The 13,013-nt window shown below is 34.0% G+C and overlaps 3 protein-coding genes and 1 non-coding gene across 4 annotated transcripts; 3 read left to right on the plus strand and 1 right to left on the minus strand.

Annotated features, from left to right (window-relative positions):
* Positions 1-1,211: 1,211 nt before the first annotated feature.
* LOC129884644 (uncharacterized) lies at positions 1,212-4,480 on the plus strand. The gene is made up of 6 exons (XM_055958932.1): positions 1,212-1,534; positions 2,136-2,342; positions 2,631-2,807; positions 2,929-3,035; positions 3,125-3,426; positions 3,678-4,480. Exons 1-6 carry the CDS (start codon positions 1,349-1,351, stop codon positions 4,217-4,219), a joined length of 1,521 nt encoding a protein of 506 aa, XP_055814907.1. The 5' UTR covers positions 1,212-1,348; the 3' UTR covers positions 4,220-4,480.
* Positions 4,481-4,978: 498 nt separating this feature from the next.
* Positions 4,979-7,304, plus strand: LOC129886090 (ribosomal RNA small subunit methyltransferase). Its single transcript, XM_055960622.1, has 2 exons — positions 4,979-5,426; positions 6,334-7,304. Exons 1-2 carry the CDS (start codon positions 5,103-5,105, stop codon positions 7,072-7,074), a joined length of 1,065 nt encoding a protein of 354 aa, XP_055816597.1. The 5' UTR covers positions 4,979-5,102; the 3' UTR covers positions 7,075-7,304.
* LOC129888174 (small nucleolar RNA snoR100) lies at positions 5,847-5,947 on the plus strand. The gene has a single exon (XR_008766595.1). It is a non-coding gene; the product is annotated as a small nucleolar RNA snoR100 (small nucleolar RNA).
* A 713-nt stretch (positions 7,305-8,017) lies between the features above and the next one.
* On the minus strand, positions 8,018-12,400 carry LOC129886092 (peptide chain release factor PrfB2, chloroplastic). The gene is made up of 7 exons (XM_055960623.1): positions 11,890-12,400; positions 11,046-11,258; positions 9,899-10,000; positions 9,502-9,639; positions 8,878-9,182; positions 8,613-8,766; positions 8,018-8,520 (listed from the first exon to the last, which is right to left on the minus strand). The coding sequence occupies exons 1-7, from the start codon at positions 12,292-12,294 to the stop codon at positions 8,392-8,394; spliced, it is 1,446 nt and encodes a 481-aa protein (XP_055816598.1). The 5' UTR covers positions 12,295-12,400; the 3' UTR covers positions 8,018-8,391.
* Between the last annotated feature and the right edge of the window lie 613 nt (positions 12,401-13,013).

Below are 13,013 nucleotides of genomic sequence, written 5' to 3' on the forward strand. Positions count from 1 at the left end.
TGGAATACAAAAACATGTACGTTGACACACTAAGATAGATTAGTAGGTCATTGACGTGCGCTTACTCATTTAATCAGGAAAAAAATCAAAATATTTGTATATAACGTCTTTAATTCCCACAAAAGAAAAAGTATTTATTTTTCACCAATTATAAGTTAAAGTCAATTTATGATTTAAGAGTAATTGTTCTATAAACATCCTCTTAATTAACAAATATACTAATTGCATATAAGGTGATTGAGAAGAATATATCACATGTAACCATAGTCTACATTTTATTAGAATGTAATGTATCATAATTATAACCATTAAATTTTTGTGTTCAGTCAAGATCGAATTCATAAAAATAAATGCATACATTATAAATCAACACTCCACACACACGCACACAAAAGGAAAAAAAGAGAAAAAGTTAATCAACTCTGCTTCACTTTGGTTTATACGGAATTAGGAACTAATCCTACAATTTTTTGTTGAAAATGTAGCAAGAAGACAATTTTGGTCTTATTTCCGAGGAACAAGTAGGTGAAAGTAATAAGTACTCTTTTACTGTTTTATTATAGCCACCCACGCTTTGTAACAAGTAGAAATTAACGACAAAACTCTAACAAATGAAACGTAAGACTTGCAATCAATTTTATTATCATTTTTGTGATTTATTAATGCAATCTGATGGAAGATTTTTTTGACTCAAAACAATCTTTTTATTTTACAAAATAAGACTTTACGTTCACATTGTCTTTTTAGATTTCACTTGTGAAATTATTTAGAAAAATAAAAATAACGTTTTAGTTCATATTATCTTTCCTAAATTTCACTTGATATAAATTTTATAAAATTATAATGAAAAATAAGAATAATATCCTGTTTGATCAAAAAATTTAAAAGTATTTTTAAGTGTATTTTTCTCAAAAATATTTCTCAACAATGTGTGTCTTACTTTTTTTTTTTAACTTAAGAAAAACATTTATACTTTTTTTTTAAAAAAAAAATAAGCACTTTTAGCTCTACTTTAATTGTTTGGCGAAAATGGAAGAGGGATAAAAAAAAAACCAGTAGATTTACCACTTACAAAAAATTGAAATTTGACCATTTTGTATTACCGCCAATAGAAAAAATGCCCTACATAAGTTAAAGATTTCACTAATTCGTGAGACCGAGAGAGTCCTTGATATCCACAATCACTATATAATAGGCTTCTTCTCTATACAAACAACCCATCCTTTTCACTCTTCTTCTCCTAATTAATTCTCTCCTTTCAACTAAATCTCTCATCGACAAACCTCAAAAAATCATACCTAAGTTTTTTTCCTTTCTTAATTGAGAACTGATTTCTCAAAACAGAAGCATGGTTATAAGAGATGATCATGAAGGCCTTTATGGTCTTGATCATCAAAACTCTGAATCTATGAACACACAAATTAACGATGATGTGAACACCAGCCTCCGGCTAAAAAGCCGGAGTATGAGCTCAGAATCCGACGAAGATGGTCGCTCAAAAAGGTTCCGAACGTCATCGGAATCCAATTCAGAGGTACGTTGTTAGCCCGTTTTCCATGGTTTGCTTATGTGTAAAGTTTTAAAATCTAATTAGCAATAGCTAATATGCATGGTTGCTTTTTCTTTCTTTTTTCTGCATGTTTATTATTTTATTATTTTATACTACTAACATAGGTTCTCTCAGCACATTTCTTTTTAGGTCGGTATATCTTGGCCCCTCACCCACTTTAAATCCATCCACACATGTGCACTTAATAGGATTTTTATTTTTACAGTATATAATTTCTTTTAATCTTTTATTTTTTTCATCAAATAACCTCACATACATACAATTTTTTTTGTTTTAAAAATCAAAATGATAGATCTTATATTGTTTGGACATATTCCATAGAATCTAGCAATTTTCATTCAAGAATGTCTTGTTATATAGTAAAAATAAATTAATTCAAGAAAATGAAACAAACACATTTAATTTTTGATTGATTTCTTATACAGATCTTATTGGTCTAATTTATTAGAATAAATTAATTCAAAAAAATTAAAAAATATTTTGTTGACAAAATGTTTCTACTTTTATTTTGTTTTGTTAATAAATCCATTAATTAACGATTGATTTTTTGATTGTTTTTCTTTAGGATACAGATCTTATTGGTCTAAAACTCAAGAAGACACCATCTTTTTTGAACTTGTTAGAATCACAACTTTCACAAGTAAAACGTCGTGTTGGAAGACCATCAAATTCTTCCCATAATAAGTCAAATATAGATGATTTCGCTATTGTTTCAGAAAAATTGAAGGCCGCCAACTTTCCTGCTATAAAGCTCACAATTGGTGCATGGAAGGTAATCTACGAGATCAATCCACATAATTTTTTTAGATAAAAAATATTTTTTCTTAGATAGCTAGAATTCTTAAATTCACTTTTTAGTAATTTTAAAATACATAATTCAATTCGGATTAATAATTTATTAGCCATGTGTTCAAAATATATTATCTTGGATATTATTATAATAAAGATTATCCACTAATTTGAAGATTTAAATAATATAATTTAAAGATCTAAAAACTTTTCCATTTTTTCATCAAACTTCAATGATGAAAACTTGAGACATAACTTAATCTTTTGGCAGAGAGTTACGAAGCACGAAGGTGATTTAATAGCAAAATGCTATTATGCGAAGCGAAAATTAGTTTGGGAACTTTTGGATGGGCCTCTTAAAAGCAAAATTGAAATCCAATGGTCAGATATAATAGCTATTAGAGCCATCATGCCACAAGGTGAACAACCAGGAATTCTTGAGCTTGAGGTTAATTTCTCCTTCTTATATTTCTTATGTTTCCCCCCTTTTTTAAAAAATAATAAAATTACGTTTATATAATTCTAGATTTAACTATCTTTCCCACCCTATAAAATTACAATTTATACAGTTGAACCAACCACCTACGTTTCATCGTGAAACAAATCCTCAACCTCGAAAGCACACATTGTGGCAGCAGACATCAGATTTTACTGGAGGTCAAGCTCCCATTCATAGGTGAAAATTAAACAAGTTAATTATGATTCTCTATTACACAAATTTAAAATGTTGATTCTCTATTGACTTGTAAATGATTTTTTTTGTAGGAGGCATTGTGTTAGATTTCCTCCAGGAGTACTTGACAAGCATTATGAGAAGTTGCTAAGTTGTGATGCAAGGTTGAATGAACTAAGCAAACAACCTTTTCCTAGCCAATTATGTCCTTATTTTGATCAACCAGGGGTTTCATTTGACAATGACTATGGATCGCAACTTTTTCTCAAGATGCATTATCCTTTTCATCTCGCGCCTTCTTCTTCTTCATCAACCGCTTTACTCCCTAACCTTCGAATGCATAATAAATCAGTAATGACTGCAGAACCTTTCAGTTCAAGTTTTCCAGTGTCAGGTATGAATCATAATTTTTCTATTTACCTGTTTGAATTTTAATGTATTGAGTATTACATGTATATTGTGACTTTTGGACATAACCCGAAACTAATGTATATTGAAATTTGGGCTTGTTTATGTTGTGTATATAATATAGCCCAAATCCAATAAGAACCTGCTCAACTTGTTTATTGATTTGACGGATTTTAGTCCCCTTCCTTCAATGTAATCCAATCTGTTCATTTGACGCCTCTAAATTTACTCATGTAGGTGGAAGTAGAAGCGATGACTATATCAACCAAATGAGTGGGCTTTGGGGCGATCAAGGACCAAATAACTCGGTGAATGTTGGTATGGGAAATCAAACTATTGGAATGTCAACAACAGCACAATCTCATTGGAGTTCTCCAACCCAGGATCATCAAGCAATGTATCTGCAAAATGACTCAATGGAAAAAACTCAAAATAACATAGTGCTAAACTATATAAAGAACCATTTGCTGGACGACAATCAAGTGGCATCCTACAACGAACCAACAAACTCATTGCCAGAGCACCACGAAAATACAGGCTTTGTAGTTACAGGTGATGATGTACATGGCCTAAACTCCGGTTATCAGATGCTGAACAATTATGCAGAGGATGTTGTACCAAACTATGGAATGACATACGCGCAACCAATTACTACTTGGATAGATCCTCAAGAAACAAATGATCAATTTTCTACCACCAATTATGCTGCAGTTGGTGGAGGTTATCCAACACAAGATGTGAACCAAGAAGCAGAATCTGTATGGAAAACAAGAAACTAGTAGCTCAAAGGGACTACTAAGTGATGAAAGAGATCTCTTGCTTCATATTTTCCCGTTCTGCATGCAAGTACATTTTTATTATCTTACTAGAAATTAGAGAACTTTGTTACATCAACTCCAGCTCTATGTTCCTTAGGAGTTGCATGTTTCCTTTTAGCCTATGTTTTGATCGATGCAAATGAGCAAAGCAATCACTTTTGCAATTTGCTTTTGAGTAAATGTAAAAGAGATTTTAATTAAATTCAAGATGGAAATGTTGAAAACAACAAATATCATTTTCAATTCTTTTTAAAGCATAAAGTTATGCTCGATTTGTACGTAGGTATCGTATACGCCCAACTAGTGGACACTAGAATGTGTCAATTTGCATGCTTTGGTGCTATGTGGTGGTGGTTGTTGAACTGAAAAAAATAAAACTGGCCAATAAAGTACATGTTTATTCATCTGGTTAATTGCATTCGTGGCATTGCCTGAGTCTTCTCCATCAATTAATCATAGAGTTCTTTTGCTTATTTGCATCCTTATTTCAAATTGGATAAAAAGAAAATTGTTAACCTAGATTTCCATGAATCATTTATTTATTTGTTAAAGAGTTAAGGATAATTAAAAAAAACAAAAAATTATCTATGTTCCGAATTTGGATTTTTCTCACAAACGCCGTAACCCAAGTATTTTTTGGGCCTTATCCCAATAAAAAACGAATCAGTCAGGCCCCAAAAGATCTCTATTAGCCCAATTAAACTAAGTCATTACTCTAAAAACCCTAGCTCACGATGATTTTAGCTCCCAAAAGGTTTTAGACATCTTCTTTCAATTCTCCGACTGAATTTTTTCTTCGGTTGTCGGAGTCTCGCCGGACTTTGAACCGTCGACAGGTTTCATCATGGCGGGAGGGAAGATGAAGAAAGACAAGCCTCAGCGGGGCTCATCATTCGGTGCCTCAAATCCTCACTTCCAGGGAGGGATATCGTTCCACAAGTCGAAGGGTCAGCATATTCTGAAAAATCCTCTACTGGTTGATTCTATTGTCCAAAAATCCGGAATTAAATCTACCGATGTTATCCTCGAAATTGGTCCTGGTACCGGTAACCTTACAAAGAAGCTTCTAGAAGCCGGAAAATCTGTTATTGCTGTTGAGCTTGATCCTCGTATGGTCCTCGAATTGCAACGGAGGTTTCAGGGAACTCCTTTATCTAACCGACTGAAGGTACCTTATTTCATTTGATCAGTTTTGTTTTTGTAAGATATTTATTGCTTAAATTACTCTAATGTGAAGTTAGTGTAGCTTTAAAAAGAAAAAAAGAGCTGATTCTTTATATGTCCAATGTTTGTCAGCATCCTTTATAGTTAATTATGAGAATTGCTAAGTATTGGAATTAAAGAGGTCTAATTGAAACAGAATGTAGTGATTGTTGTTTGTTATAAATGTAAATTGAATTAGTGATGTTTGAATGGTTGATAATATGTTATCAGGGTGGAAAAGATGTGCTTAATCATACTTATTGGTTGGTAATGTTGTGGTTTGGAAACATAGTGCTCTGTCGTACTTTCTTCATATCTTCTTCTTTTTTCTTTTTGATTTAAAATAAATCTGTGCACAATAAGCCGATGCTCTGGATGATATTGAAAATGAAGGAAGCATGGTTATGTGCACAGAAATTGAATTGAGTCAACATGTCTGCTCCCTCTGATTTCCATGATTTGGGGGCCTGGTTTAGACTCACATCCATAATTTCCCATTTTGCTATGTATTTACTTATGACTTGATCAAAAATAATTATGATAAAGCTGGGCTTTGGTAATTGCTTCCTTCTATAGACTTGCATTCTCTGATCAGTGAGTAGTGGTCCAAGGGCACTTACTTTACAGGAACTGTCATACATGGTTGATAACTACATGACTAATTATCATGTTCATGCCGTTAGCAATATGAAAATAAGAAATCACTTGCATAATAGACAATTCATATGGCATCATTCTTCATTGATGTTCCTTTTGTTTTTATGACTAGATATTATCCTTGTAATTTGTATTCATTTAAATGCACGTCCCATCATTATTTGTTTATGTTGAGATGCGGAACTGTTCTGATCTTCTGGTCTTCTGTGCTGCAGGTTATACAAGGGGATGTTCTCAAGTGTGATCTCCCTTACTTCGACATTTGTGTGGCTAACATCCCATATCAAATATCATCTCCTCTTACCTTCAAATTATTGGCTCATAGGCCTTTATTCAGAGCTGCAGTAATAATGTTCCAGAGGGAATTTGCTATGAGGCTTGTTGCTCAACCTGGTGATTCTCTTTATTGCCGCCTATCTGTGAACACACAGCTGTTGGCCCGAGTATCACACTTATTGAAGGTAGGAAAGAATAATTTCAGGCCGCCTCCAAAGGTTGATTCTTCTGTAGTTAGAATTGAACCTAGGGGACCACTTACTCCTGTCAATTTCAAGGAGTGGGATGGTTTAGTCAGGATCTGTTTCAACCGGAAAAACAAAACTATAGGTTCTATTTTTAGACAAAAATCTGTGCTCTCCATACTGGAAAAGAACTATAGAACTTTGCAAGCTTTACAACTCTCTGAGAAAGCTCCTTCAGACGATATGGAAATGGCTTTGGACGTATCTACCTTGGGAGAGTCATTTGGAGACTTGAGTATGGATGCTGATGATGGAAATGATGATGACGATGTGGAGATGGATGATGGTGATACTAAAAGAGCAGAATTCAAAGAGAGAGTTTTGGCAGTGCTGAAGGAAGGGAAATATGAGGAGAATAGATCTTCCAAACTCGCACAAGCAGATTTCATGCATCTACTTTCTCTCTTTAACAAGGCCGGAATTCATTTTTCTTGATTCATGGGGCAGCTAGCTATACGAGCTTATTATTTCTTTTTGGCCATGGAGATCCAATTTTGTTTCGCTCATAATGATTTAAGGCTTGAAATTTGTAGATAACTTGCACTTGGCGTTTCATTATATGGTGGATTTAAATGAGATTAGAAGATTTTTTTCCTGGCATTTTTATAGTGCACTTTTGGGTATCTATGACTGTTCAACAAGTGTTAATCTAGTCATGTTGTTGCCTCTTGTTGCACAACTGAAGTCATCTTCTAACACATCTCTCGCTGCTTCTGTGCTATTGTCTGAGAGCTACGTAACTACCCAACTATCCATATTTTGAACTATTAAGTTATAATCTGAAGTTCTTAATTTTGCATTTTTACAACGGAGTGTGCAACACCTGGTAGTTGATTGATTTTATTTCTGTTAGGAACTTACAATAGATTACATATAACTTCCCCTATTTTGATCTTAGATTGGATCTAATCTTTAGGCAGTTAATCTATTTGCACGTAATTTTGGTTTTACCCAAAGTTACCAAACTTCCATGTATATTGTTAGAACCAGAGTATGAAATTGAGAAGAGAGGGAAACGAGAGATATTAAGTGGCTTCAGAGTTGGCTGATTTTTAGCTCAATTTCTTGCTGAAAAAGAACAAACTCCTACCTTAAACAATACTTGTACTTACAACACAACATACCAAGTGTAATCTCACATGGCCTAAGGGAGATAGTTGTACTTATATTAGGGGGGGAAAGCAGTTCGCTGCACTTAGCTAGACAGATTAGAAATCTACAGCAACCAAGATCCTATTCGCGAGTTGAAACCCAGTGTTTTTCTGCTGAACTTAACATTTCAGTGGCATAATGTTGCTTGTGTAGAATTTATGTATCGTACTGGGAGGGTTCAAGAACAAAATTAATTGATCACGCAGTTACAAACAGGTACACTACCTCAGTTTGACTGGTTCTTTTCTTTTATTTGATAAAAATAGTTACAGAGTCATTACAGACCTTGGATAAAATAAAGTGGTTCCCTAGCAAGGGAGTAGTAGCTTGATCCAAAGATAGTATTTCATCAACTTCGTATAAATGATGTGATCCAGATGGTGAAACTTCAGCACACCAGTATATGTTATTCCCATGAACTAGCAAGAATGATGTATTGTGACCAAAAATAACTTCTCTGAGATTTTTCTCCTGCAATATAAGGCACGAGTAAAGCCACCTCCCGGTGCCACAAAGTGGAGCTGAGAGCTGAGATTGGAGTTATGTTATCAAATTTCACTATCAACTGGCTAGGGGAACCCAAAAGTTAAGGTTAAGGGATCATTCTTCATCCTTGTCTAATGATGTCGAAAGAAAGCTTAAAATGAATTCGTCAAGTTCCCCTTCAAGCACAGAATCAGGATCTGAAACCTCATAATTTGTTCGGAGATCCTTGACCATGCGATAAGGCTGCAAGCATGATACAGAGCAGTTATGTTATGATAACTATATGAACCATAGCTATGAAGGTAAAATGAAAGGTTAAACTGTATGAAACATACATGAAGCACGTAAGTACGTATTTGGTTGCCCCAACTGATCTCAGTGAGAGACTGGGTATGCTGTGCATTCATCTGCGCCTGTCGTGCCATCTCAAGTTGGTCCAAACGTGATTGAAGCACAGCCATGGCAGAAGCCTTGTTTGAATGCTGTGACCTTTTGTTTTGGACAAATATTAGAGCACTAAAAAATTCCATCTCCTCTTCTGTTTCTTAATGGAAATGAAAGAAGCTTTCTTATGTATTTTTCACCAGAAAGGATGCTTACCTTTCATTCTGACAAGAGGCAGTGATGCCGGTGGGAATATGAGTTATCCTGACAGCACTCTCAGTTGTATTAACAGACTGACCACCAGCTCCTCCTGATCGAAAACGCTCAATTCGAAGATCAGATTCATTGATTTGAACACGGGTAGATCCATCTCCCAAAATTGGAATTACAGCAACTGCAACAAAGGAAGTATGCCTTCTCTTTGCACTATCAAATGGTGAGATGCGTACCAGACGATGCACTCCTACCTCTGATTTGGCATATCCAAAAGCATTTTCACCATCAACTTTGATTGTTGCACGCTGATAACCAGAGGGAGCAGAAATCAGCAGAGCAATAAAATAATAGCTAACTAGTGCCATGATTGAAAACTAAAAAGGAGGAAAACTTCCTAATTTCAGGTCATATTAGAACCCATGACAATTCACTACCCATATATTGAACACACATTGATTATAAGTCAAACAATTCTGTTATGCTTCAAGGTTAAACCAAGTTCTTTCAACGACATGTTTTAAAAGTAACGTTTGTTTAAAGAGCCAAGAGTTTTTGCAATTCACAAATATCTTAATAGCTACAGAGTTTTTAAGTAAAAGAAGAAAATATGGTAAGAACCTAGACCTTGATTCCTGCAATCTCACCAGGCATTTCATCCACAACAGAAACACCATATCCTTTACGTTGAGCCCACAATTTGTACATCTGCATGACCATTGAAGCCCAGTCCATGCTCTCAGTACCGCCAGCTCCAGCTTGCACCTGTACATGAAATAACAAGCCTGTCAGTATCTATTTTACAAAAACATGACTGCAGTCATCAACAACTTGAATTTCTTTTTTTAGTGACATGTCCTAACTCCTAAGTAAGTTTATTCTGGGACAAGATGTGATAAGGAGAGAGAAGTACAGAACCAAAGAACAGTGATATGAAAGGTTCTCCAAGCTAAAAGATTCATGTATCAGTAAAACCATGTTCTGACAAATCAAAGCATACAATCTGAGTTTCAGAGGGACTAACCTCTATAAAACAAGAACAATAATCATGCTCCCCAGATAATAAAGCTTCAAGCTCTTTTTCTTTCACATTCCTTCTAATCATGAGTAGAGTTTTCACTGATTCCTGCAATCAAAATGACTAACAAAATAGGTAGAAATGAAAAATGACAATAGCATATCTCACAAATTTGATCCAATACACAAATACCATATGGTTCCCAAGTGGAAGAATGATTGGATTATCCCTAAACAATACTCACTTTCTTGAAGGTAAAAAAAAATGTTTTGCCACATAAATTGTAACAGAAGAATGTATATAGAACCTAATTTTCACTTCTTTATAGACCTCATTCCATAGTTATACATGGAAGAAAAAAGAAACAAAATATTTCAACTACTCACAAGTTCATTCCTAGTCAAACAAAGCAGTCAGTCTTGTAAAGAAGATGGAGTTACAAATTCAGCAGCTTATTTATTTATTTATTCTATGGAGCAGGGCTTGGGATGTTGATACTTTCAAGTCAGGTTCAAAACTATCACATATAAGATAACACATTGCATAAAACCTAACTTTACTTTATTATAAACTCCAACTAATTTCTTACCTATTCTGTTCATTTTATATAGGTAAAGTCAGTAATTTTATTATTGTAAATCCTGCATTAAGAGAATGCAAGGAAACTCATTTCTTACCTATTCCTGGAAGGAAAAAAACCAAAAAACTTCAACACACCCAGTTTCCCTTCTGGTCAAACCAGTTAGACAGTTTTATACAGAAGATGGAGTTACAAACTTTTTATTTGTCATACCAAACAAGACAGATTGTTGGTTCTTGCATTTCAGCTCCAAGTAATAATTACTAAGAAGTAGATTGTTAGTTAAAGTTACTACTAAAGCATTTAAGAAAAGAGGTAACTACCAATTAAGCAGAACCCCTAGGATCAAAACTAACTGCTATTTAAATGAAAGTACTGATATAACTTCAATGATGTGCCTGAAAAAGCTGAACTTGAGAGGAAGAATTGGGTTTGAGATTTGCACCATTCTAAACTAAACTGAAACAAGTGGAATAATGTAAAAAACAGGAACATACTAAACAAAAAAGAAGTATAAACAGGAACGTCGAGTAATGGATTACATTCCTAGCAATAAAAAATATTAAAGCTCACCGATTCCAACTCTGGGTCATTCTCTTCCCGGGCAAGCTTAATCATGTCAATATGTTCAACCAACTCTTGTTCAATTGCCATAACATCCTCTATTTTATTCATTAAAGAACCATGTTCACGGCTGATCTTCCCAGCATGGACAGGGTCATCCCAAAGATCTGCCTTATTGAGCTGAGTGGACAGCACCTTAAGCCTATCAATCAGCCTTTTCCACTATAAATAGTAGAAGACAAAAAAAATGACTTAACTCATTAAAATGGAATTAAAAGATTCTCCAAGGGAACCATGTAATATATTATTTCAGAGAAATGATTATCTCAATCTAAAGAACAAAAATAACACCCCTAAACATGGCCAAATGTAACAAAGAGTCTTCTGTCAGACTAGTTATGTTAGTTATCAGTCACTATAAATTGCTTTTAGTTTATAGTAACATTGATCATTCAGTTACATCCTTTTTATATCCTGCAATAATATTGAAGCTATTACATATATATCAATTAACAAATTCAGATCAAGGTTTGATTATTTGGGGTCAAACTACGCACCCCACCCCACTCCTCCTTTGTCCGGGCTTGAGACCAACTATGTGAAGCTCCGATCGGTGCAGATATTATTTTTGTGGTAGCACCACTGTTATCTCCACATCAGATGAAAAATATAGAATCCCGTCTTTCAAACAGAAAAAATAAACCATAAAAATCACATCATCTTCATAAAGTAAACTTATTTTTTCTCATTGGATAAGCACATAGATCAGAATTTTGTCATAAATATCACAAATTTCTCTTTTTTTTTTTTTTTAATAGCTACTTCAAACTGCAATTACAAATCGAAAACGAACCCTGAGGCGTTTCTTGATAAGATGAATAGACTGAGCAATGGAAGAAGCATGGCTTTTCCAATCCTCCTCACTATCATCAAGTATATTCCAATTTTTAGCAATAATTCCCTCAACAGTAAGCCCATCGGTAGTAATCGGCTCAACAGCAACCTCTGAGCTCAAAAACCGAACACACCCTGATGGGGTTTTTGTATTTCCATTGAAAATTGAAGCGAACCCTTTATTTCTTCTTCTATTGGATGAATTGTACCAAGAATAATGAAAAATTGATAATCTATTATTGGGAATGGAATTATTAGGAGATTGAGGAGAAAGGGAAGTAAAAGGGCAAGAAGATAAGAGGAGTCTACGTGTGGGGAATCGAGAGAGCTGCGTTGATCTTCTTCCCAATATTAAAAACGACATTTTTACATCCGATTTGACGAACCCAGAGGGGTTTAGGTGAGGGTTTAAACGCTATTCAGGTTTCAGAAGACAAAAGCTTAGCACGCCGTTATTGCTCCAAAAATTAAAGGGAAAATTACACAAAATAAACTAAATTGTGAAATTATTTATCCAAATTAGATTCAATTCAAATTATTTATTCTTAATAGACTCATAGCATAAATTATTTATTTTTTCACCCCACTTTCTTCTTTTTAATTTCGCACATGATATCATGTTGACATCAACATCATTGTTATGAAATAATCCTCTTTGATACTCCATCGGTATATTATTATCCTATCGGTATCATATAGGATTGAGCTTAGTTCTCTGTGATACTCCGTTGGTATATTGATACCTGATCGGTATCATATAAGATTGGATTTTTTTTTTAAGAAATAAAAATAAATAATTAAGAGAAAATTATTAAAATCACAATCTTATTTATTAAAATCTAAATTACTAAATATATTTTTTGTGATACTCCGTCGGTATATTGATACCATATCGATATCATATATGACTGAGCTTAATCCTCTGTGATACTCCGTCGGTATATTGATATCTTATTGGTATCATGTAGTGCATGTCAACGCGCGAATTTTAAAATATTTTTTTTCATTTTAAAATAAAAAAGGGTATGAAAGTAATGAGACATTTAAGGATAAATATTTTTTCTTTTTGGGGTATAAGTGTTA

This window comes from Solanum dulcamara, chromosome 4 (assembly GCF_947179165.1).
Source record: "Solanum dulcamara chromosome 4, daSolDulc1.2, whole genome shotgun sequence".
In the NCBI taxonomy this organism is placed as follows: Eukaryota; Viridiplantae; Streptophyta; class Magnoliopsida; order Solanales; family Solanaceae; genus Solanum; species Solanum dulcamara.